The sequence below is a fragment of the Pituophis catenifer genome, unplaced genomic scaffold, assembly GCF_029215685.1.
Source record: "Pituophis catenifer annectens isolate HBS135680 unplaced genomic scaffold, rPitCat1.0.hap2 SCAF_2, whole genome shotgun sequence".
In the NCBI taxonomy this organism is placed as follows: domain Eukaryota; kingdom Metazoa; phylum Chordata; class Lepidosauria; order Squamata; family Colubridae; genus Pituophis; species Pituophis catenifer.
The window spans coordinates 101,167,755-101,195,698 of record NW_027256882.1 but is presented as its reverse complement, the minus strand read 5'-3'; the positions used below and the strand labels follow the sequence as shown (position 1 = coordinate 101,195,698).

Genomic DNA, 27,944 nt, shown 5'->3' with positions numbered 1-27,944 from the left:
TTTGAAATGGGGACCTTCCATCTCACTTTGGCATATCAGTAGTGTGTGCATGTAAACAGAATAAAGAAATTGCATGGTTTGAATTAAAGCTTGTGAAATATGTTTCTGCATTTCTTTCCTTTTTCTCACTTCTTTTTTCAGAAGTCTTATGCTTCTGATCCTCTATAGCTATTTGTGATGTCACAAAAAGCTTGGTTTTAATATGAAAATGCCACCTTACCTTTACATCATAAAGGAATTAGTTGATCATTGGCTTCACTCAATATACCAAACTAATGCACAGTTCCCATAAAAGAATGGCTAATCAGAAAAAAATGCAGCTTTCAATGTTTCTCCTTCCAGAACAATTTTTGCTCTTAAAGAATGCTGGTTAAAAGAATAACATATTTTTTTCTTCTTCTTTGACAATTCTCAAATGTCCTTATTTAAATTTTTTCCAAACTTATCACTTAGTTGCTGAATTAATCTTGCTAATTCTCCTGTTGCTTGAGATTTCTCTTCAAGAAGTTCATAACGGAGACTCGAAATGTCTTGCTTAATCTCCTTAAGTTCTCCTAGTGGGGAAAAAAATTAAATAAAACGAGATGTAATTACCTTGAATATAAATCAGCTCATTTCAGTTACTCTTCCTATCTTTATTTCACCTACTTATGCCTTAGGTTTAGTAAGAAGAAGCGCTTATGGGATCAGTGAACACTATGGTATGAGGGTAGAAATGAATAAAGATCTCAGAGAATGCCTTAATAGCTGCTTCAAAAGGGACAAATGATCATTTGGCTATATTAAACTATTCTCCCACTCCTTTTAAGTATTTACTAAAATGTTACTTATTGTAATCTATTGCTGTCTCAATGCTTCTGAACTCTGAAACCCAGAAACACTTCTAAATATAATTGACTGACCTTCCTTCTAACTTGGAGCTTATATATTGGATTCAAAAAAGCATATATATTAAATTCCTGTATTGTTATTTGCTATCCATTGTTGATGTAGCAAACAATTGATCATGGAACTTACAACTTCCATTGTAAGTTGTAAGTTCCATTGGGTGGGTGGATGGTGAGGTAGGGAGAAAGATGCACTTGAAATACTTATGATAATTCAGTGATATGCAAAATTTTAAATGTTAGCGTATTGTATCTCTAACCTTTACTACCCTTGTAGCCCACCCCAACAAAAAACGCCTCATGCCACATTGACCATTTGACTGACAACCAAATAGAAAAGATTTGTTTAAAAATCCATGACTGTAACAAGATTCATTACAGTGCTGTTAAATTTAAAAGCACTTGCCTTCGTTGACTTCATCATTCTCTCGATCTACTTGAGCTTTCAGAACATATCGCTTAATTAGTCTCTTCATTATTTTCTGAAAATGGAATTATAATGGGTTTATTGGAATTATGTTGCCTGATTACTTCTACAGCATGCTAGGGTCACATTGCAAGACAATTAATTTCTTTGATGTGTTGTAGATTTCAGTGGTCTTACACAAGTTCACTTGTACTGAACTGTAGCCCAATGATGCAATTGCATAATTATTTGATAAAATGTGTCCACATTATTTTAGGTAAACTATGAAAAGCATTACATGCAAGTCCTCCCACCCCCTGAATAAGTGTCAGTTTCTCCCCAGTTGGTATCATACAATTGCTCAAGTAATGCCTGTTTTTTTGTCTATGAGAATGCTAATACAATGGTAGAGAAGGTACTTTCTAGGCAAAAATTACTGTGTTCACTCCCTAAAATCTCTAGGAGCTGTTGTTTTAGAAATTTTAAAATTGATTCAGATAATATAATGTAATGAACAACAATAAATGTTTAGCCCTAGAAAAGTCAGCTCTATGAAATCTTGGATCATTGTCTAACACTAATCACAGTACAGAACTACATAGCTTCTTATTTTGCTATATTTGGAAGCTCCTTGCTATGGATTATGACAGCATTGCGACCAAGTACTTTCTCTGTCATTAACTATTAATCACAGGGTTAGAAACATTTGGGAATAATTGGGAATTTCTCTACAGATGTCAGAAAACAATGTATTTCCATGTAACATTTTGCTATTGTGCATGTTTGCTAAACAAATGAACAAATAACCCCATAGCATAATCACTGTACAAATAATCCTCAGAACCACAATTGAGGCAAAAATTTCCATTGCTAAGTTGTTAAGTGAGTTTTGCCCCATTTTACCACCTTTCTTGCCATAGTTGTTAAGTAAATCACTGCAGTTGTTAAGTTAGTAACAGGGTTGTTAAACGAATCTGGCTTTCCCACTGACTTTGCTTGTCAGAAGGCTACAAAAGGTAATCATATGACTCCAGGACACTGCAACCTTCATAAATACAAGCCAGTTGCCAAACATCTGAATTTTGAATTTTGAATTTTGACCATGGGGATACTACAGTAGTTGTGTGAAAAACAGTCATAAGTCACTTCATTTTAGTGCCATTGTAATTTTGAATAAACGAATCATTGTAAGTATGAGAACTACACATGTAAAACCATCAGGATAACTGATAGAAAATGATCTAGAAAATTGTGGTGTTTCCTTGAAGACTTATGTTCATGATTTTCATTTTTTTAAACGCTAATCTGACCTCTCTGACTTCAAATGGAGTCTTGGTGCGTAGCCTTGGATATGAGTGGCCTTGGATATGGATTAAATGATACAAAGAAGGGGGTGAGATCCTGTATTGGAAATCACATAAAGTTTATTCTTGGGCTATAGATTTTCAGTATGAGTTTATCAAAAGAGGAAGAACCAGAATGTTGGTGTCTCCCAAATGATGACATCCGCTTGAACAATTTAATTATTTTGACTTTTTAGATTATTCAAAGTATGAAAAATTGCAGAGGGAAAAAAGTAGGAAACAATTAAGAGAAAAGTCATATGTGACTAAAAATGACTCTGGAAATAAATTGCAGAGATTTATTTATTTATTCTTTATGTTATTGTGTATGCCACTTTAAGAGATTTTGCTTTTTATTAAAAGAATAAAAGTTCTGTCTACTACGTTTGGATATACTGTCCCTATTCATATATTCTGAATCTCTAAATGGCCAAAGAATTCCGCACTATTCTGCACAAGACTCCTCGCCGCTTATGATACATTTAACATTATAAAGACTGCCAAAATTAATAAGATATACAATTCTAAAAACCAAACACATGATTTAAGAATCTAGTAGACTAAAGCTACCACACAATGTGAGGAGAAAGGCCCATTTCTTTCAGAGAGAAGGAATCTTCAGTCTATAGGATGCAGTTGCTTCCCCAACTTGTTTCATCCTGGCCTGTAGAATCTTGAGTAAGAGTCCAAACATTCAACAATGTGCAAACAATTGCCATTAGGTAGAAATAAATGCTAGATTATTGGGAAATGTATGAAAGTTCCAGATTGTCGTTCCTCTTCAAGACAGCCATTTGTCAAAAATGGCCTGGTTGAGAAAATTCCAGAGCAAGGAAAGAGGTTGGATTGCTGTCTCCTCCCAAACTCCAAAATCTACCACTCTACTAAGTGCTTCAGAGGAAGCAAAGGAGTCATATGACGATGGTACCAGACACTCATGTACTCCAGAGGAACTCTGTTCCCCTATGAGGACCTAATCTAATTGAGTGTCCCAAACAGTGTCAGGCTTATTTCCTTTCTAATTAATATTATCAAAGCCTGCTCTTGCATTGTAAGATTCTGATATGATTTTGCTGTATTCTTTTTTCATCAGTGAAGGGGCATCCATGAAGAAAAGGTTGGAAAAAAATAGTGAATGCAATTTTGGCATGGCTTTTTTACCCCCTCTCCCCCCCTCCCTCCAAGATCAATGGCAAAAATTAAGCAAGGTCTTTCCCATTCCTGCTCATGAGCCTTTTCCGCAATATTGTTTTTGCATTATAATGTATTAGTTTTAATCAGTGTTTCCCCTCAGAGGAAATTAGAATAACAAGGGAATCCATTCTATAAAGAAAACAATCCTAGTTTAGGCAAGGGCACATACTGTACATATAAGTAACAACTATGATGCTGACAGGAATTAAATAGAGAAACAAGACTTGGATATATAATGCAATATACTCATTTGTGGTTTCACTATGAGTGTGTCTGTGTCTGGGTGCCTATGTATGTATGTATGTATGTGATCATTTACAAGACATATTTGCATTTAATTCAAGAAGTATTCATGAGGTATAGTGCACATACTATATGCTGAAGATGGCTATGGTGGTGGTATAATCCATTGGGAAGTAGTGTTGCCACCTGAGAAAACATAAATGGAGGAACATATTTTAGGAAAGCAGGGAAATATAGGATACTAATTATGAAGTGGAAGAAAAAGAAAAGCAAGGAATGAGCATGGCATGTCTGTCAGTCTATCATTCTGTCTGTCTGTCTGTCTGAATCTGTGCATGGTCCAACTCACAAAACTTTCTGTGTGGTTTTATTCATGTCTCTGTGTATGTGTGTGTGTGATTGCTAGAATTTACACAAATATTCTTCATTATTTACCTCATCAACAACTTCTACTTTATCCCCAATCCATATTATCTATTGCTTTTTGTGATTTAGGCTTTCACCTCTGTAAGGATCTGATCATCAAGGATTGTACAGTTTTGTTCACATTTTGTGATTTGATCTTCAGTGATTCTATCTATATGACTGAATAATTTTAATGTACTTCTTTCAAGGTGGTCATTCTTTTTTATATTCAAACCACATTCATTCAATAACTGTGTCCTTGCCTTGTTTTGTTTAATCTTACATGTTTCTTGAAAACCCCATTCCAAGTGCTTTAGGATAAAAGAAAAATAATGTATATATATATATATAGAGAGAGAGAGAAAAAAATATGATTTGACAGAATGTAACCAAAGAAAGCAAGGAACAGTTAAGCTTATAAAAGGCAGAGAAAATGCAGATTAATTTTCATAACAATTAAATTTTGGAAATGAATGCAGAGAACAAAACAAGAAGCTTCCGATAGAGTTAATGGGATAAAAAATAAATGTGGTGAGATAAATTTGGGATGAAATGGATAGAATTCTTAAAAGAATTTTCTTAGGGATCCATATGGGAATGCAGTTTGATATAATCCTATATCAAACAATAGAACTAAAAAGAATGCAAAAATTGTTTCTGTCCAAGAAAAAAATGATGAAAAGGAAGTCTGAGAATTTGGGAAATAGCAAGGCTCAAATTACAGCTGATACAGCTGAAGAAATATTAAAATATATGACAGATGTTTGCTTATGGGATGGCTGTGTGATTCATTTAATGTTTGTGTAAAGATTGCATCTGATTGTTAGAATGCTTTTATTATTCCACTTAGCAAAGGTGAGTTACCAAGAGGGAGGTAAATACTATAAGGAGATTAATTTAAGTGTTCCAGGAAAAATATTTGACAGAATTATGATCAAAAAGACATAAGTGGTGACTATGAACAAAATTATTAACTGCAGTTTTCTGAGGAGTAGTGAATAAGAATGCCACATTTTCACTCTTCCCAGTAGGTTACTGAGAAATGTATAAGGAAGTATGTATTATATGCTTGCTTATTTGGAGAAAGATTTGAATTATGAATCATTTGTGAAAATCTTGAGTTGAAGGTTGGTTGTAAATGGAGTCCTTAGTTGGTTCTACAGTGAACAAGGAATGAGACAAATATGTATGATACATATTCCCGCATTGGCCTACTAATGTATGAAAAGCCAAGGTAGCAGCATTTTACAGGGACGAATGATTGCAAGTTAAGTGCAGTTACAATGGAGTACTTAAGTGAATGAATTGAGAAGAAGAGGAAGTTTGAGGAAAATTATTTTCGTTGGAGGAGGACATTCTGAAAAAAGAGGTTAGGCATTAAAAAGGCAACTTGTGAAATAGTATAGAGGGAAAGAGGGGGTTAGGCTGGCTTATAAAAATAGAAGCATATAGAGAGTTATTAACACTGTTGGTGTAAACTAAATATTTCCCTCTCCTTATCTTACATATTAATTCTGTTTGCTTATTATGTATTATTCCTTTTTGAATTTATAAAAGGGAGTAGTATGATAATAAGTATGAATGTGAATGTGAAATGATTCTATAATCCATGGGTGGGTGTTGTATATGGGCTGAAAAAAAATCCTATGCCCATTAATCCTATGCAAAAACTGTCTTTGTGGTTAACTATTGATTCTATGGATCCTTGAGCACAAATAAGGTGCCCCTATCTTATTTCCTCTTTGGGTTGTTGGGGGCAATATGCTGACTCTGTAAACCACTTAGAGAGAGCTGTAAAAGCACTGTGAAGTGGTATATAAGTCTAAGTGCTATTGCTATTAACCCTAATAAACCAGAATGGGGCAGAGTTTATAATTTATACCTGGGTGTAATGAAATTCACACTATTCTGTGAGAAGCTGATGAGTTCTGGGAAGAATATTCAATATCCCTTGTGCTAAGCAGGAGTCACTTACTGAGAAATCTGGGCAAGAAAAATAGAGAATTTAATATCTGGAGAAAATACACTGTATGCACTTGTGCCTCCTGTCTAGTTATGTTTTTCATATTTCATCTAAAACCCACTATACATCCATGGGAAAAAGAAAGATTACTTTAATATTCACACGAAGCCACTTGAAATATTAAAATAAGAAATACTGAAGTCCCTTTTTGTTTCTTTCTATGGCCATATATGATCCTTTGCAGATTGTTATTACCTAGAAGTAATTATAGTACAGCAAGATTGTGCTCTCTTCTTCTTATTGTTCTCACCTGGATTTCAGAGTGCTTTATTTTTCAGAATTTTCATTTTTGTGAACCCTTGTGAAAGCAAAGATGCATCTCTTTGAAACAAGGCTAGATACAGGCTTGAACAAAGTCCTACTAATAACTGGTTTATGCTTTCTCTTTCTGGCTGAAAATAATTATTGGGCAGACTAAAACGACTATTTTATGCTGCTTGTTCCCTCTTTTGTCTAATTATGCCTTCTGTTATTACCACTTTATTATTTTTATTCCTGATGGGAAAAAATTAACATTTTTAATAATATATAGTTTTGGAATAGAGCTTGGTAAGAACAACAACAAGAAACAGGAAAAAAAGGCCTATTTCAAATGTTTCTTTGCAAAGTTATTGATTTTTTATTGTAGTTTCTTGCTCTAGTATTGCTTAGGTGGGTTCTAATAAATTAAGTACTATAATTATCTCGTACATAAAGAATAATTTCTGCATTTTAATTCAGTTTAATATGAATTTATACTGAGGGTAATATGGCCATTGGTAGTATTGGTGGGTTTCAGATAGATGTTATCTTAAAGTTGGGGTCCATGATGGCATTCAAAATATGTAATCATTCCCATATGGGCTTATGAAATGAATGGGACTTAAATTTTATCATATTTCTAGTATTTATTTATTTATTTATTTGTTTGTTTGTTTGTTTGTTTATTTATTGGTTTGATTTATATGCCGCCCTTCTCCGGAGACTCAGGGTGGTTTACAATGCGTTAAGCAATAGCCTTCATACTTTTGTATATACTTGCTTAGTAGGGTTTTCGGCCCCCCCAAGCGGTGTTCTTTTTTATACAAAGTCAGTTTATTGCCCCCACAATCCGGGTCCTCATTTTACCTACCTCGGAAGGAGGGAAGGCTGAGTCAACCTTGAGCCTGGTGAGATTTGAACTCGCAGTAATTGCAGGCAGCTGGCAGCTAAGTGCTACTTAACAGCACTTTAGTCTGCTGCACCACCAAGGCTCTTCCCAATCAATAAATCAATAGGACATGAAAAAGCAACTTTATTTTATCACTAACTGTGGATTCTATTGGAAATGACTTGATACAGCATAAAAGCAATTTAAATCAACATCCTAGAATAGGGACCCAACCAAGGAACCTTTTGGTGTGACAGAAGACAATATTGTTGTTGTTGGTTGGGAATTCTAAGAACTGAACACATTTGGAATTACTGGCTGAGGCAAGCTTCCTGCAGTGTGTCTTTCACATAGTTGCAGATTACCTCCATTATAGCAACCAGGTATCCTTTGGACTCTTTGATGTCCAATCAAATTGATTTCTATGAAATCCAACAGTTATGGCAGTGGGAGTTGCATGAAACCTCCAGCAGGAAGTGGCTGCTGGATTGATGGCAGACTCTACCTTCCCCCCACCTTGTTCTTCCATCCATCCATCATTTTTGGCTATCATATTGATGTATTTTCATTGTGTTGTTTTTCATAATTTATTTTAATGTTCTATTATCCTACGCTTGTATACATTCATTTCATTTCTTTCTTTTTATTGTTGGAAGCTTCCTAGTGTAGCCCCATGGCAAGAGAGGCAGCAATTAAATTAACAAATAGATAAACATCTGTGGGAAGCACAAGAGCCGTTTCTACTGCATCATGGTGCACCATGTTTGGAGGAATTGAGGACTCCTAAGTGGCTGCTGATTATTTTTGGAGGTTTTTTTTCCTCACTGAGATACACAATATATATTGTGTCTAAGAAATATTTCTATAGTTTGAATGAAATCCCACAAATCAGGTTTAATGCCAGAGAACTTGAAAGTAGCCAATGAATCATTTTTGACAAGGACCCAGAGAAAACTATGAAAGTATGGTAGCGAATTTCAATTTGTTTTCATTAAATTGAAACGGAAATGTTAATGAAAGAAAGGGGAAAAAAGCTAAGTATACAGAGACAAGCTTTGATGAAGAAAATAACGAAGGATTCTGCTAAGATAAATCTCATCAACATTTCTTGAGAATGTCAATAGGCACTTGGAAGGAAGGGGCTTTGTTGATATTCCAGCATCCATAGTTCCTCATCAAAGCCTGAATAAACTTAGTAATAATGAGATAATATAATTCGTATGGATTTAAATAAGTGTAAACTGATGCACACTTGGGGGGGGATTCACATATAATTGAATGGATCTTAGACATTTATAACTTAATTAGAAAAAGGAAAATGGTGTCAAAGTAAAAATACCAACTCAATACAAAATTGCCACTATTGTAATGTCCACATATACATTTACAAGATAAGATAACCTTTATTGTCACTTTTCTGTATACACAATGGCACACATTAAAATAAAATTCTGATGCCCGCCCTCAAATTTTCTCTCTCTCTCCGTATATATATGGAGATACACACACACACATACACACACACACACACACACATACATGTATATATATATGTAGATACACACACACAGGTATACATAAACCCATACACATATATGAATACATATTTTATATATAATATATATATTATATGTACATATTTTGAGCACATGTGCTAAAATAAGCCTCCCCCTGAAAATAAGCCCTCCCCAAAAATATTTAAATGCAGAGCTGGAAATCAGGTAAGACGGCAAGAGGAGCCCCATCTTGCTCCACCCGCCCCAAAATAATAAGACCTCCCCGAAAATAAAGCCAAGCACTTATTTCGGCACACACAGTATATACATATATGCATATGTTAATCACTATTAAAATATATTGTGTATTTCTTGCTACCAGATTTTAAATAAATACAACTGGGGAAAAAACATAGAAGATAGCAAGCAAAATGAGTGAAAGTGTACAGCAGCTTTTGTACAAAGGGAAGGTGTTTGGAACTGTTTAATGTAGAAAAGAAAAGATCACTTGAGGGAAAATATGATCAAACTTCATAAAGTTAAATATGGCATGGAGAAAAGAGACAAGGAGAATTTGTTCTCCTGTTTTTCAAAACACTAGAGTTGTGTTGAAACTGTTTGAAAGGAGATTAGAACAAGCAAAACAAAATATTTAAACATAAGAATGCATAACTGTGGAGTTAATGGACTCTATCTTGGAATTTCACTAAAGAGGAATGGCATCAGTTCATAAAGAATGGGTCTATCAAGGGCTAATAATATCCGGGCCTTAGCATAAGATCCATGAGCAGCATGCCTCCAAATCCCAGTTGCAACAGAACAATGATGGGAGAAGTGTGTGTCACTCTCTTTTGTTTGTGAGCACACCAGAGACATCCGATGGCCACCATGAAATGAAATGCTGAACTTGGATGTAACTTGGCTTGATCTAGTAGAACTTCATTGTATTCTTGTAAACTACATCTGTACTTTTAAAAAAATTAGAAAGAAATTCCTCCTACAATATGATTTTAAACTACACAGACATATATGAACAAACTGTAAATCAAAGGTATGAAGGTGGCTACTAATTGCTTTCCTCATGATGATTTTTCTGATATCTTTCTCTTGAGTTTCCATTACCTGGTATCTGGTGGGATTGTTGTAGGCATTCTTCAGCATAAAGTCTGACTTTGGAGTACTTGATTCGAAACGAACTTTCTGAAATGTATAAATATAGGACATTTCATCATAATGAAGAACAAAACATTAGCGGTCTAATTCAAAGAAAATATCCACAAATATCAGTTGCCCAATGCCCAAGGAGAATTGTATGGTGCAGGAAAGAAAATCCTTACATGATTGGATTAAAACATTCTGTAATTCTGTTTTTTATTTAAATGGCTAATATTCTTCCTAGCTGTCTGGTAATTCATCCTGTGTAAAAGAGAAATTGTGAAGTCCTCTGCAGCCTGGAAAACCTGACCGTTCTTTCAGGATTGAGACATAAATCCCTTTAGTTATTCTGAACATCCAAGACAAATAGTGGAAGGATACTTTCATTTTAGGATTTAGGATTTATACAACCATTTGATATTTAGAATTATGTTCATATTCTTATCTATTTCACTTGTGGATTCCAGTCAAGAATATTGTGTAGATAAGGACATCTTGTTAACTCTGTCTCAAAGAAATAGCCTACTTTGATCCACCATCAATAACCCCATTTTGGACATCTGCAAAGCTTATGGAATTAAGCTTTCGTACAAGCCATAATGGTGATAGTAAAGGTTCAATGCATGTGACTCTCTGCAAATGTAGACCAATATCATATGGTATCAGGGCAGGAGCTGAAAAACCATGTGATCAATGGCTGCTACTTTCTATGCATGCTTCTCTGGATATTTGAAGATCTGCTATGTCGGATCTATATAGCAATAGCAGCAATAGCACTTAGACTTATATACTGCTTTACAGGGCTTTACAGCCCTCTCTAAGCAGTTTACAGAGTAAGCATATTGCCCCCAACAATTTGTGTCCTCATTTAACCCACCTCAGAAGGATGGAAGACTGAGTCAACCTTGAGCCTAGTGAGATTTGAACTGCCAAATTGCAGGCAGCCGGCAGTCAGCAGAAGTAGCTGCAGTACTGCACTTCAACCACTGCGTCACCATGGCTCATTAGATCTAGATATCCATAAGTAAGGAACTCACCCAAGTGAAAGTTACCCCAAATGGATAATTTATCAGTTCATTATTTGTATCATATGTATTAAAACAGATAGAGTTGGTAGCTGACCATTAAAAAAATAAAATCCAGTCAAATGAAACCTGCTTTTGTGTCTTTAATAGAATCTTTTTTTTCAAAATCAGTGGGCAAAACTTTTCCTCTTCAGTGATATACATTATCTTTGGTAAGATCTCCTAGCTGAGCCACTACAGAACAAAGGTAAGGTCCTATTCAGAAACTAGGAATTCAGACATGACATACTGGGGTACTGATAAGGGAAATGACTGTGTCACTGTGTGTATAATCTAATGCAACTCTCTATATTGTATCTATTAGTTTGCTTTTAAGAACTTGGCCATTAAATGGGAAATTGGAAACTGATGGACACAATGAGGCCAATATATATTTTTTTCTATTAAAGAAAAAAAAAGACATTAGATAGCTTTATGGATGTACTTTTTGAGATAGAGTTACAGTATTTAGGCTTTATTTCTTTGCACTTCAAAAACTACCAAGCTTTGTTTTTAAGACCATCGAAGACAGTTCACAACTGCTAAATAAATTAAAAGTTAATCTTAGAATATTATATGCTCTTTTTTTGAACTAGCAGTATTTCCAGACAAAGAAACAAGTTTATATCTGATTTCATTTTGAAATAAAGAACATGCCTAGACAATTTCCTCTGGAAATAACAATACAACTATTATTGTAAGTATATATCATAAGGTTTTAATGGATTTTTCCTATTAAAAATGAATGATTGTCCACGATATACAGACTGGAAAAGCTGACCTCTTACACAGCATCTTTCTAATTACTTTTTTGTGTCCTTCTGTCATAAATAATACAATGAGATGGAAATGGAAAAGAGTAAAACAATGTCTTTGTGATTTTATGGCTTTGTATCTTGTATGTATGTATGTATGTATGTATGTATGTTGAATAATGGATTATGATTTCACTGGATCTATGCTTTAGAATAAGCTTTTCTGTTTTGGAAATATTCACATTCTGTTATTTATACCACAATTTCTGCTGAATGATGCACATTCTTTTTAAAACTGGGCAATGGAGGTTTGATTATGTCCTCTCATCAATGTGTCTCAGAATGACCCAGTGATGCTTCTGGCCGCAAGAAATACCCATTGAGAACAAATCATGTATTACAACCCAATCACGCTCCCTCCAAAACCTTTTGGGTAGCTCTTTAGATATAGTTTTTTCCCACATTAAAATTGTCCTGTTAATTAATTACATGAAATCTAGGCTTCTATGATTATTGAATGAATAAACTGCGTCTGCTTGTTTTCACATAAACAATCTCAGGGAGATAGTCAGTAAATGTCATTGGAGGAAAATGCAGAATCCATACATATTTAAAAATAAAGAAAGAGTAATCCCTGGTTTTGGTCTCAATCAAGCATTCTCAACTTTTAAAAGATCTGTTCAGCTGCCATCACACCTTCTGGACAGGGTAAAATCAGAAGCAAATCTTATGTACTCTCCCCACTTCAACTCCCCATAAATAGACAGACCCAGTAAACATTGTATATTATTTGTTTATGTTGAATTAATAACAAAGAGCAGCAGAAAACCTTGAGTTGACATACACTTCCATTTTCAATACAGAATAAAAGAGTTGGAAGGGACCTTGGAGGTCTTCTAGTCCAACTCCCAGCAAGCAGAAGATCATATTTCATTCCAGACAAATGGCTGTCCAATCTCTTCTTAAAAACTTTCAGTATTGGAGTACCCACAAATTCTGAAGGCAAGCCCTTCCGCTGATTAATTGCTCGTACTGTCCATAACTCTGTTCAGTGTTGTAGTTATCAATAGGGCTGTTCCATTTAACTGTCTGCTTTTGAGCACAGACTTCCAGTCCCTCAAACTTCTTAACTATTTATTTTAGCTACTTTTTTAAAAAAATCACCAGATTGAATTTAAGGACAAACACAGATTGTATTTGCTTTATAAAACAAGTAAGGTGGCAGAGAGTTGACATTCATTTACATGTCTTTACTTAAAAATAAAAATAAAAAGCCAACATATATATAGCTCTCAGAAGCTATATATATAGCCTTTGGCTCTCAGAAAAATGTATGTATCCACCACCAGGACTTTCTACAACTAGACACAAGAACAGTTTTTTCCCGAATGCCATCACTCTGCTAAACAAATAATTCCCTCAACACCATCAAACTATTTACTATGTGTGCACTACTATTAATCTTCTCATTGTTCCCACCACCCATCACCTTTCATTTATGACTGTATGACTGTAATTTTGTTGTTTGTATCCTTATGATTTATATTGATATTGTTTCCGGATTGCTTATTTGTACCCTATGACTATTATTAAGTGTTGTACCTTATGATTTTTGATGAATGTATCTTTTCTTTTATGTACACTGAGAGCATATGCACCAAGACAAATTCCTTGTGTGTCCAATCACACTTGGCCAATAAAAAATTCTATTCTATTCTATTTTAGATTGTGATGTCACTAAACAACATTGCATCTTCTAGGACAGGGTATCAAAGCAGAGGTGAAATATAAAATTTGTTACTACCGGTTCTGTGGGCGTGGCTTAGAGGGGGGGTAATGTAACTGGGTGGGCGTGGCCAACTTTTTTTTTTTTACTTTTAAAAACATTTTTTCTACAATGTTTTTAAAAGCCTCTGACTATCAGGCAACTCAGCTGGGATCGTCAGATGCTTTTTTTTTTACTTTTAAAAGCATTTTTTTGGCCAAAGAGGTTGTAGAAAAAATGCTTTTAAAAGTAAAAAAAACAGCCTCTGATGATCGCATGGCTCAGCTGGGCATGGGGAGGAGCAGGGATTTTTGCTACCGGTTCTCCGAACCACCCGCCGCCATTGCTACCAGATCGGGCGATCCAGTTTGAACCGGGAGCGTTTCACCCCGTGTCAAAGTCATGGCCCATGGCCAGATGCATCATGCACTGGCCATGCCCAACCCCAGTTTAGTGAAGGGGAAAAAAGTCACAATACATCACGTGATGACGTGACACCGTGAGTTTGACACCCCTGTCCTAGGAAGTTTAGACAGCATCAAGAGTGAGTCCTGCAAAAGAGCTTGTAATGGCTAGTAATTTGTCAATTTTTTTTAAAGATTGAAAAAAGATAAATGGATTGCTTGGATATGCTTCATATTTAGTAAGTATACAAAGCCAACCTCTGTCCCATTCATCCAGAAAAAAGATTAAAAACAGCCACATTTAACCCCACCGTAAAACCTGTCAGGGAAACACCTAGATTTACTTTCAACAAGATCCACAGGTTTTTTTTTTTATAATCTCTGCTGTAGTTCTCAGTCCATTTATAATACACCTTTCCATCCCTTCCATTATTAAACTGGGACTGGAAGCTATAGCAGCTTCCTGTAGCCTTCTTTGATTTATTTACATACATTTCTTGCAGTTGTGGAGTTTTGTTGTTGCCTGAAGCAGAATGAATGCAGGCAAATATTTGTAACATTTTAAACACAGCTGTTTCCTCACAGGTTATAATTTGCTGGTTTTAGTAAAACAGTTTCCATAACAAGCCCCAGGCAATTTTTCAAAATCCAGGAATGCAGAAATGAAATGCTGTGTGGGACAAACCTTACTATATGTCGATAGCCAGCTGAATAGAAGTTATCTACCAGGGCTGTGCAGTTCTTCAAGTCAACCCTTTTCTTCAATAAACTCTCAAGTGATATACCACTTTGAAGCTGATTTGCAAAACAACCCAGCCCCCTCACTCCTATGAATGGAATATAATGAACCATGCATTGGTATATCAAAACCAGTATATTGTCACAAGCATATAATGCCAATTGAAGCTTTAGTGGTAACTTTATGCCATGTAATTGTGTAAATGGATTTGTCTGCTGGTCTGCAGGATTTGTAACTGAAGATTCTGGATAGAAGACTCTAGGGATAAATATGAAGCAACATAAAACAATCACCCAGGCCAAATACAACCCCAACAGATGTGTGCCTGAAACTATCGTCCATGATTAAAAGTACAATGGAATAAATGTGGCTTAGTAGTTTTCCAAGATGCCAGGAGGGAGGGTGCTGCACAGACCACAAGGGGAAGAGAGTTCCACAAATGTGTATGAATGTGGTATGTGAAAGCTCCATTCAAAGCAGAGAAAAAGGGAAAAAGACAGAAAGGATTGTTCAGAAAGATTTCAGCTTATGTGGATTTATGCACCTATGCACCTGAAGAGGAAAAGGCACTTTTCCTTGTGGAAATGTTACAGATGCCAAGATGGGTCTAGTCAAACTTTGCTGGACTGATCAAGCCTTCCTTATTAGAAGGCATAAAGATACATCACATGCTACAAGATAGCATTCAAAATGGGTGTCCCATATCATTGCTTCAAGAACTTAAACCAAACCAGCTAAATAGACTTTGAGTCAAATAGGTGTGCACATGGCTTTGTGATTTTGTGAATGGGCAGGGCCATATGTTCAGAAACTGAACAATAAATGTTGTAAAATTTGTCCTGTTGCTATGCATCTGACTTTCTGGTTGAAAATAACACTCGAGGAGTTTCAAGTATATAAAGACTGGTTCACTCAGGGGTACTACAGATGCACTCTAAAACCTTCACAGTAACAGTGATTGAATCAACTGACCTCCATGATTCCTTCTGTTTCTGATTCACTGTTTCCTTGATAAAATATTCCTAGGTAATGAATACATTGAAATAATGTGCAAGTTATTGTATATGTGCTTCCTCTGAATTTAAGAAGAACAGAGACAAAAGTGGTAGGGGCTGCCACAAAAAAGGAGTCAAGCTATTCTCCAAAGAGGAGAATATTCTATTCTCCAAAGCACCTGAAGGCAGGACAAGAAGCAATGGGTGGAAACCAATCAAGAAGAGAAGCAACTTAGTACTAAGGAGAAATTTCCTGACAGAACAATTAATCAGTGGAACAACTTGCCTCCAGAAGCTGTAAATGCTCCAATACTGGAAGTTTTTAAGAAGAGATTGGATAACCATTTGTCTGAAGTGGTGTAGGGTTTCTTGCCTAAGCAGGGGGTTCGACTAGAAGACCTCCAAAGTCCTTTCCAACTCTGTTCTATTCTATTCTATTCTATTCTATTCTATTCTATTCTATTCTATTCTATTCTATTCTATTCTATTCTATTCTATTCTATTCTATTCTAAAACATCTTATGATATTGCACATATATTCTATAATATCTGTCAGGTACGTATATGCTATTTACTCTCTTGGATTGTTGAATACTTGCCATAATGTTAACTCTAACCCTAACCTTAGTCCTAATTGAAATCCTTTAGGATTAGTTTTTGTCATACTAATTTGGACAACATGAAGTTTTCAACATCTTTTGGGATTCTCCAGGCCATTTTTGGAGTAGAAGAATTCAAACATGTTGGTGTTTTTGGAGGAGCTAGGTAACGGTTTAAGGGTGAAATGAAAATTCATCCTTAAGACTTGCATGCATTTCAGTTCTTAACACTTTCAAGACACTTTTTGTGTGGATGCACAAAATTGAACTGATTTTTCTATCTGAGGTGTATGTGTGTGTGTCGAGGTTTAAGGAGGAAATGCAGTACTTAAACATATTAAGTCCAAAAATGTTTTGCTAACTCCAATGCAGTCATGTTATCAGTCTTGTTTCCTGCAGCTTCTGAGGCCAAAATGTTCTTTTTACAGAGGTGATCTTAATTGTAAGAAAATTTCTCATGCCAGTGACTAGCAGCCTAAACATAGGGTTGAAATTGTGTGCCTTCAACATGCCATTTCAAGAAATAAATACTTATGTTGAGAAATAAATTAAAAACGACTGACTTACTCGTAGCTTGGAATTCAGCATTCCCATCTCAAGATCATTTTCACAGTTTTTGGCCTTGGATTTGCAGAGTTTTATGAGGCACATTTTTATTCTCATTATGAGATAATAAAATGACTTAGGGCTTGGCACTAGATTAAAAGGAGCAGGTAAAGTTCTTCCCTCATCAAAATAGGAAAGCCAGAGTTTAGCACGTGCAAATTTCCACTCCACATCTGCATCTTCCTGCAAAAGGAATAGAAGAACTGATTTAACTTAAAAGATTAGTTTTTGAGAAGGTGCAAGCTTCATTGTTATTTTTACAAATTTCAAGAGCTGCATTTGGTTTTTCAAGCTATTAAAATGTTTTGCCCCAAAGTCATCCTTTATAAGATCATTGATTCTAATTTTCCTTTTGAAATAAGCCACACAGAAAAATTCAATACTTTTCCTTTATCATGACCTGATCCGGTATAGAAGCATTACTTGTAGTTGCTTTATTTACCTAGGCTCACTGGAAAAAAAGATCTAAATTCTCAAAATGTCCTTTATGATTACAATTTAAGTCTAACTTTAATGGTCTTGGATCTAACAGTGTACAAACAAATTAATTTTTCAGTTAAAATATTATTGAAGGAGTCAAGGACCATGAATAAGGATATACAAAAAATGATTCCTATATTAATTTAAATGGCATTTTTCTTCTGTTTCCCTACTTTCAAATTACTTTTTCCATGGAGTATCCCTGAAATGAATTGAAGCCAAGTTAATTAAGTTCCTAGGCTTCTGATATAAAAAGACCATGAGCCAGAAAAGCTCCATTGTCAGATGGACTTGGGAAACAATCAGAACTAAAAACTAAGTCTCTGCAAGAGATTCCTAATTGGTGTTCTGTTTTTGAATTACATTTTGAATTGAATTTTCAGGATGGCAATCATTATTTACATAATAAGTAACCAACCAACCCTTAAACAACTGCATATTCAAATCCAAAAGTTAATTGGCATTACTATCAAGCTTTTCAAAACTGGAAGAAGGATTCAAGGTGTTCCTATCCCTTAATTAATGCTCTGCTTTTTACACAATATTTTGATATATTTAAGTGATAGATCACTCTTACCTCAATTTCCTGATAAGAATTGTTGATCATGGCTATTAACATGTTGAGGAGAACAACCACCATGGTGACGTTATAAACCCCATAGAGCACATATCCAATATTCTCAATAAATTTGTGATCATATTTCAGCACCACTGATATTACTTCAGACAAGCCAAATATGGACCAGAATAAAGTTTTAAAGCTTTCTTCTACCCTAAAGATAAAATGAAATCTTAGTTAGCTATTTGGGTCTGAGCTGGGAATACATCACCAACCAATCATTGTTTTGAGCTGAAGAGGCACTAATAAACCAACATTAAAAAATATTTAATCTTGAGAATTTAAACAAAAGACACCTCCGAACTTGATGTTTGTGAGCAAATTTTGGTAAAGCCATTTTGTCTGTTTTGTGAACCTGGATAAAGTGGTTTCTATTCTATAGTTTATGCTTTAGTCTTAGGTAGAAATCCAGTCATCGTGTCTTATTTCAGCATCCAGAAACCAACACTTTGTATAATATGTGAACTCCGGAAAGCTACCACCTTTTGTTGAATGGACTGCTGAAGTGAATTGAACTGAAAAAAGATATAGACCATCCAGAAATGCACTGTGAGGTAATGCCATATCAATAGTGAGCTTGCCTTTCTCCTATTTTATGAAGAGCCAAATCATTCCCCAGTCTAAAGTGCTGATTATCACAGTGTTATCCCACAGCACTTGGATATATTAGACAACTTCTTCCCAGAATTGAATCTGTCTGTTCAGTCTGGTCATCTAGACAAGAATGCCCCTCCCCCAAGAAAAATACACAGGGGGGTAGACTAAGTGCCAGATGGTCTCTGTGGTAATCCCTACTTTTTGGAACATTATTTGTCCAGAAGCAGGTGCAGCCTCATCTCTCTTAGCTTTCTATAAACACTAAAAGCTGCTTCCAGAGAGCCTTAGCCTCAGCTGAATGAGATGTAGGGATGGTTATTAGTGTTATAAACAAGCATATAAGCAAATAAATACATAAGGATTGCATGCTATTCCGTTTCTGAGATTTTGAGTAGCTTACAAATAACAACATAAAATTAAAGTATAAGCAATCAGTAACATAACAAGGTCTTGGAGGTTCATCAATCAGGCAACACAGACTTTAAACCTCTCTCTTGGAAATTTTGCACAGGGGCGGGGAGAGTATACAATCAAGGGAAAGGCTGCTCCTGACACAGAGGAGCATGACTCAGAAGGCCCTACCATGGAGTCTCTGTAGAAAGCATTGCCTCACTTTTGGGGCTATCAGCAAAAGCCCTCTCTACTACATAGCACCAAATAGATAGATTTAAGTTAGGAAAGGCAGAGTAATCCAGGCTGTAAGTCTGGATAAAAAGTGAATTGTCCTTTAGTAAGTATACCTATCTTACTCAGTGGCGGATTAAAGCTCACTGGTGCCCTAAGCACTGACAAATCTTGGTGCCCCCCTACTTTGTACATACTATACAAACTTCATTGTTTTGTTTTTTTTCTTTCTCAACTTTGTGGTGCCCCCTTTGGGCCTGGTGCCCTAAGCACGTGCTTAGTCTGCTTAATGGTTAATATACCACTGACTTACTGTGTGACATATACTTGAAAACATGCATTGATCAGCCAAGTTTGAATATGGGCCTTAAATCCTTCTTAAGAGAAACCTTCTTTATCAACACAGGAATTATTTTATTGTAAATCTCACCTTTATTATTTTTTTTTTCTATAAATAACTCAGGGTGGCAAACATGCCTAAAATCCCTTCATCCTCCTCCTATTTTCCCCACCACCACCACCCTGTGAGGTGGGTTGGGCTAAGAGATGGTGATTGGCACAAAATCACCCAAGAAGCTATTTAGTCTACTGATAAGGTAACAAGACTTGATTGTTTAATCTACAATTTCACATTATCTGCGATAATTTTGGAGAGAAAGGTATTTTAAACTAGCACTTCCAGCATTTTATGTTATCTAGATGCTTTTTTTTTGAAGGGGATGTCTCCCCTGATTTATTTTTTCAAGTTATTTTTTCTTTCAAAAGGACCTGAAAAACAATAGTGAACTAGCTAGTAACGACTGCAAAAAAGGTGATATCAGATTAGCCACTGCATGCCATCACTTTCCGTTGGCCAAAGGGAAGTAATTGGCAGAAGCAAAGGATGGGTCTTCCAGTCTACAGATGCAAAGCTGCTACCTGGCTAACTGCAACCTATATGGGCACGGAAACAATAACTCTTGTGTTGGTGGTGCAGCAGACTAAAGTGCTGTTAAGCTGCCAGCTGCCTGCAATTACTGCAAGTTCAAATCTCACCAGGCTCAAGGTTAACTCAGCCTTCCATCCTTCCGAGGTAGGTAAAATGAGGACCCGGATTGTGGGGGCAATAAGCTGACTTTGTATAAAAAAGAACACCGCTTAGGGGGGGCCGCAAGCCCTACTAAGCAGGTATATACAAAAGTATGAAGGCATTGCTTAATGCATTGTACGCCGCCCTGAGTCTCTGGAGAAGGGCGGCATATAAATCGAACCAATAAATAAACAATAAATAAACTCCCACAGCTGGCATGTGTAAGGCTCAACAATAATCTTTCTCTCGCTTTGGTAATAAGCACATTCCATATTCCCCTCACTAGATTTTAAGAGATGGAATTTAATTTGAAGTATGGGTTGTTTGTTCCAGATGCATTCGACTCCATTGTATTTTTCTTACTTGCCTGATACCTGCCATTCAATCACTTGGTGCAGTTTTATTTCACTTTTCAGGTATAAAATGTACTCTTTCTCATATTGCTTCATATAGGAAGATGCGAAATACCACATAGCATTGACTGTGAATTTTTAATATCCACTCTTTACATGACACAGTTCAGAGAGCTGTGGCATGGATTTTCTTTTTTGTTCTTCATTACACCATCAAGAGAAGTAAATGTCTTCATAAAAGCTTAAAGAAAAGAACAAGGTCACTTTTTTCTATGAAATATTACATTTAACTTTGATCCCAATAGCATGATATTATCTCACTTTGTTTTAATTTGGAAGGGTTCTATTTTATTATTATTTTCCTATTTGCAATTTTAACAGTTGCATCAATTTCCTGAATTAGCAGATCTACATTGATGTTGCCTAGCAACCAGGTTGAGCTAAAAGTGTTTGAACTTCTTGCTGGCAGCAGTCAGCCCTATTTAGCTAGACCTGCCAGAACTTGGCTGCTAAAATCCAGATGGCCTCTGAATGGGACCAGAGATACAGAAAAACCTTTGCTGCCCTCTAGTGGCTCCTTTGATTTTCCTAGGCTAAACTTGGTAGCAATAAGTTTAGTACTTGGACAGAGAACCATGTAAGAATTATTGGGATATAGAATAGGCTACACTTGGCATATATAGTATCTTTTTTATATTAATAGAATGGTTCAGCTACATTGCTCTACTGCTGTGGAACAGAGAAGGGCTCTTTGCTTCACAATATTCCTGAACAGGATGTTTCATTCAAAGGTGCATCAACATTGTTGCATAGCCCTGGTCCATGTATCAAATATGGCTTTCCTAATGTATAAGTAAGCATTTTGTCTGTGTGCAAAGGTATTATACACCTAAACACTCATTGATGCATATATGGAACTCAGAGATCAGGGACAATAATTCTTCTCCCTAATATTTTTCATTCACATCTGTTTTATTATGTGGACAACAATCTGAAGCAACATCAAAATGTCTGTCCTCTCCCTGGCCAAGCACAAATTAACTACTTCTTCCCTGAGAAATGGCCCTGGAGTGGCTATTCCTTGATAGTTACTTCCACTTGTTCATCATTCATCTTCAGTCATGCCCATAGGCAAGGATTTTGTTCCTCCTAACTCTGTTCAGGCATGATATTTCTAGAATGAATTAAAAATGGCTGTTTGTAGGAGTATTGCAAGAAGTGCTGAATCTGCCATTTCAGTCTCTGACTTTTCCACAGTAAGGAAGTCTCAGCTGACTTTTCAGATCAAAGGATTGTATTAGCTTTCTTTTCAGGAAGCACCATATTCAAATATTTATGCTTTGAATTTGGAAAGCAATTTTTGAGAAAGAAAGAAAAAAAGAAAAAGAAAGAAAGAAAGAAAGAAGGAAAGAAAGAAAGAAAGAAGGAAGGAAGGAAGGAAGGAAGGAAGGAAGGAAAGAAAGAAAGAAAGAAAGAAGAAAGAAAGAAAGAAAGAAAGAAAGAAAGAAAGAAAGAAAGAAAGAAAGAAAAAGAAAGAAAAGAAAGAAAATATTGATTTTGAAAATGCCTCTTTAAAACCTCCAAAGAATGTTATACTAGGCAAGGATAATTTAGAGATTTGGTCTCTAGGTGTAGATCTTCAGGTTCTGGAGATGTGGATTTTGATTCTGCAAGTCTACTCTCCTTCAAAATAGTCCTCTTCAGGGATATCACTGAGACACATTTCTGGGAGCAGTGAAATGTGAATCTGGAGCACTTTCATTTGTACCTTGAAAACAAGGTCTGTTTACAACCTTTGAAATCTTCTGAAACACAAAAAGAGAATGGAAGGGAATTTGGAAACGGGTGTTTTCTAGCTTGGGATGAGAAACAATCTCCATGACTTTGTGCGGAAAACAGCTTAGCTCATGTTTTTTATCTCAGTCCAACCACAGAGATAAACCACAGCCTTATCGCGAATCTCTAAGGCTCTTTTTTCTCATTCAGTACAAAACACCAAATACCCACAAGGTTCCATTATATCCAGAAAGTGGAAATTGTGCAAAGGACTTGTAAATTAATTTGCAAAATCTTCCATTAAAGATCAAACTTCAATAGTAGTTACTGCATTAGTTGTAGCCCACCTGGTACTTCGTTCCCAGATGTCACTGTGGTTGAGTAGTCAATGGCAGTAGCGTGACCAGAGGGGTAACTACCTCAGCTAATTCAACAATTTATTTATTATGAGCTGAAGTGACCTGGGCTTCACAAAAGCATCTGAATTTAGCATGTTGTACTAATATTCGAGTCATTGTCTGTTTTATATCTTTAATAAACAGTCTCTGTATTTCATCTTTAAGGTAAAGGTAAAGGCTAGTCGTTCTCGACTCTAGGGGGCAGTGCTCATCTCCATTTCAAAGCTGAAGAGCCAGCCCTATCCGAAGATGTCTCTGTGGTCATGTGGCTGGCATGACTAAATGCCAAAGGCGCATGGAACGCTGTTACCTTCCCACCAAAGGTGGTCCCTATTTTTCTACTTGCATTTTTTACATGCTTTCGTTGGCAGAAGACAAGTAACGGGAGCTCACCCCATTATGCGGCAGTAGGGATTCGAACTGCTGAACTGCCAGCCTTTTGAACAACAAGCTCAGCGTCTTGGCCACTGAGCCACCACATCCCACATCATCTTTAGACTATTGCAAAACATAACCCATCCCAACCTTGCAAGGAGACACCTGCAATAGCATCTTCTTTGAGATGTCAACAGTTTGAGATGGGCAAACTGTTTCTGAACAATGGATCAATCCATTTAGTACTATTTTATTTATTTTTCCTTTCCAAGTCCATAACTTTTCATGTTCAAGCAAGATACATTTGATCTCAGCCAAAATGAGAAGGTTAAATATCTGTTAAGTAAGGAGAGAAAGGAAGACTAAGATGAACAAGATAGAGGAACAGAAGAAGAAGAAAAAAGTTTAATTTGGTCAGTTAAAAATCTTCCAGGGGTAGGGTAAAATGAAACCCATCACAGAGCAGAGACACTAAAATCTACCTTAATAATAGCCATCTCTGGAACAGAATCACTTCAAAGATATCACATCAATTAACAATAAGCATTCCAAAGTTATACCAAAGATGTCAATTAACAATAAAAGATTGTGAGAACAAATCTCAGGGTGCCAGCTAATAATAAAAAAAGAAGATATAATAATAATGAATTTAAAATGAGCCATTCTGCCAGAGAATAGAGAAGATGAGAAAAACCCAGAACTTTACAGAGGAGGATCACTAAGTAGGGCTTATTGATTTATCAACATGGTTAAATGACATTTTGAAAAGTCTTCAAATTAATGGATCTGAGTTGTCTGGCTATTCAAAGTGTTGGTGGTGGTAGGAAGAATACAAGGAACAGAGATGCAGAATGACATAATAGAAGACACCCCTCCCCCCCCAAATTTTCTCAGGTAATTTGGCTTGACAATTATCAAACGCAGGGCATGGTAACAGAAAGCTGTAGTAATGAAAAGAGGACCCTGAGGCCCCAGCAGAAACACTAAACAGGGCAGAGCCAGAGGACAAGCCTGATGGGAGAGTTGTGGGAAGACTCCATATAAACAAGAACAGATCTTTCCCTTACTCTGTAACAAGGAGCTTTACCAGTTGTCCATTACATGAGACAATGATTTCTCTTGGATGGAGCAAATCCCTATAAATCCACCAATCTCCAAAGAGGTAGAAGAAACCCACTGAACCTCAGTGGCTCAATTACTTCTTTGAAATGATTTCCTGGAATATAGCAGGATGCACTTTATAGCACAAGGATATAATATAACTAATTTTAGTGTTGTGTTTCTGCAGGAGATCTGGTGCAGGAAGAGTTAAATTGAGATGGATATTACTCAGTCTCCATGCTAACATCTGTGAATGTAGGTAAGGGAGTAGTTGGGACTTATTTCTACCAAGCTTTGTGCACATGTGTTAAGCTGTACTATCACCAGCCAGAAAGTATGCACTTGCCATATTAATTAAATTTAATTGATGCAGTTTATTGATAGCTAATGTATATATCTGCTCTGTCTTTAATACTAAGCTTTAAATTAGCTGCCTATGGGCCACATATCATTCTCTTAATGATCCCCCAACTCCCAATTAAGAGCAAGTATTTTCCTTGCTAGAGGGTTATTTTGTTCTGACTCATTCATAGATTTAAGATGGATGGTTATTTAGAAAATGACAATTTATCATTGCTTGTTAAGTTAACCCCAATATTGCAGAGTTGCTTGCTTTGATATTCCCCATCAACAATCCTTGAGAGCTCATCTAAGATCATCCCATGTAAGGAAAGACTTTCCCCATGTGGGGACAGGTCTTTAGAAATTGTGATTGCCTGTTTTCTTCCATGCTGTTAGTTGCACAAACTCATAGAACCTTGCTAGCCTCTACAGTGCCAATCCTTCTGAATGGTCCAAATGATCTATATGTACAAGTTCTACCTGAAGGTAAGGATCCAAAAATGACCTGGCAAGGAGCAAAATTCTGTTAAAAACAGCATGCTGAATATGAAGATCAGGATGCTTAAGGGGCTTCAAATTTCACTGAACATTGTACAATTTTTACTCTGTAAGATTACTAAATTTATGGGGCTGACCTGTAACCTTAATAAAGAATTTAATAAAATGCCTTATCAATCCATGGGCTTTAATTTTAAATATGTAAATTTTTCAAGTTTTTAAAATGTAATGGTGTTCTAAAAGTGTATAATAAAATCATACTTTAGTGTTTAGGGATTCTATTAAATAAGTCGATTTATAGGCATATCGAGAGCTGGTTTGGTGTAATGGTTAAGGCATCACGCTAGAAACTGGGAAACAGTGAGAGTTCCAGTCTTGTTTTGGGTATAAAGCCAGCTGTGTGACCTTGGGCCGGTCACTTTTTCTCAGTCCTAGGAAGGAGGCAATGGCAAACCACTTCTGAAAAACCTTGACAAGAAAACTGCTGGTCAGTGAAAATCAGACATAATTGAACAGAAGAAAAAAAAAAGTACTTTATTGTATTTGACAACAATTAGTATTTTAGCTTCTATTTTTTAAACTATATTCTTATTTTCTTATAGTATACATTATAATAGTATATACTATTATAGTATATACTATTACATAATATATAATAGTATATGCTATTATATAGTAGATATAATTGTATATACTATTACCATATATCTTTATTTATTGTCACTACCCTGTTTCCCCCAAAATAAGACATCCACTGATAATAAGACCAATCGGGCTTTTGAGCGCATGGCAATAAGGCCAAGTGCTTATTTCAAGGTTCAAAAAAATATAAGATAGGGTCTTATTTTCAATGAAACATGATATATAGGAACTATACTTCTATTTGAAGTTTATTATGTAAGTTGTGAAACTATATACAGGTCAATAACCTCAATAAAGGCTATTCAAACAAGAATGATGTTACTCATATTCAATTATTATTTGGGATAAACCTCAGCTGGCTAATCTTTACAGTCATTTGGGGATCGTAAAATAGACCTCTGGATGCTAAGAAATGCTACAAGGAAATTACTTTTTCAGAAATATGTCTGAGCTGTGCTATCTTATCCTAAATGCTTGCTGATCATGTTTATTCTTGCTATTCTTTCTTAGCTTAGCATATACTACATTAGTATCCGTTTCATAACAAATATGATACAGATAAGCCTATTAATTTTCACGGATTTCAGACAGCTTAATCCCATGTCAGAGATATTTATTATTATTATTATTTTGCCTAACAAGTAATTCCCAAATTCTAATATATAATCCCTGGTTTTGTTTTTATTTAGGATTAAATCCTTGTACACTGTATTTAAATCATGGATATTTCTGATCCATAATGATGTGACTGTTGTTCATTTGTTCCAAATTATGACTTATTTATTTATTTATTTATTTATTTATTTATTTATTTATTTATTTATTTATTTATTTAATTTGTATACCGCCCTACTCCCAAAGGACTCAGGGCGTAATGAAATGGGATACTGAATCACATCAAATATCAGAAATAGATGGAAATATATTGTTGGGAGGAAAATCCATTTGATTCAGTTCCAAGCTGGGAGAAAGACGCTAAAAATAAAATGGAGACTGGAGGCTAATTGGAAAGAAGGTCCATTTATTGATGAACAGAACCACCAGGGTTTGTAGTTCTGGGACAGCTGACAAAATGGAGTATAGAGTGGGTGGGTTTTTATACCTTCTGGATTCCTATGGGGTCATGTAGGGGTCATGGCTGGCTCTAGAGGCAAAAGGGGAAGTTCAAATCCTAGGTGTTTGTCTGAGCTAATTTTGTCAACCTTTGGCTTATTGTGTTGCTTATCTGAAGTTTCTACCTGACCCAGTCTTTTTGAATGGATTACCAAATCTGCATTTCTAATAGCTGGCTTCCTCAGTTTCTGCTTGGGACAGGGAAACTGGGGCTAGTTTCTGCCTCTCAAGACTTTTTTTCCATTTCTCCTTTAGGGGAAATATTTGATACTGCCTTTTTCATATTCCCCAAAATATTTCATTCTTCTAAAGGGGGGGGGCTTCCCACAATATTTAAAAAATTAAAGATATATTTAAAAAAATTTAAAAATATGCATGCTGGTGTTTTCTAATGGGGTGTGGAGAAGATACCAGAGTGACAAACAAGGCAAGTGATAAAAATGAAGTTTTTGAAACTTCTAGTAAATTGAGCAAAATATAATCTAATGCCTATCTATCTTTCTCTTTGGAGATTATGTAATTTATATACAGACCTTTATATTTCAGAAAACATGTCTCTATGTTATTTGTCATCCAGAATATAAAGCTCCAGAAACAAAGTTGTTGATACGATACTTCTTGAACATAAAAGAAAGCAAAGAAGTTCTCACATACAGACTACATTTGTTGTTTTATACTTAATTACTTAACAACCAGAAATAAGCTTGCCATACAAACTGGAATTCCCCAAACCATTTTCAGAATGATGA

The 27,944-nt window shown here is 35.7% G+C and overlaps 1 protein-coding gene across 1 annotated transcript in view; it reads right to left on the bottom strand.

Annotated features, from left to right (window-relative positions):
* Positions 1–411: 411 nt before the first annotated feature.
* The window catches only part of TRPC7 (transient receptor potential cation channel subfamily C member 7), a 133,941-nt gene continuing 106,408 nt past the window's right edge, over positions 412–27,944 (bottom strand). The window contains exons 7-12 of the mRNA XM_070933895.1: positions 18,266–18,461; positions 17,170–17,391; positions 10,249–10,326; positions 4,203–4,259; positions 1,294–1,369; positions 412–554 (exon numbers count right to left, since the gene is read on the bottom strand). Of these exons, the coding sequence (XP_070789996.1) occupies positions 412–554; positions 1,294–1,369; positions 4,203–4,259; positions 10,249–10,326; positions 17,170–17,391; positions 18,266–18,461 (772 nt within the window). The remainder of the gene's footprint in view (positions 555–1,293; positions 1,370–4,202; positions 4,260–10,248; positions 10,327–17,169; positions 17,392–18,265; positions 18,462–27,944) is intronic.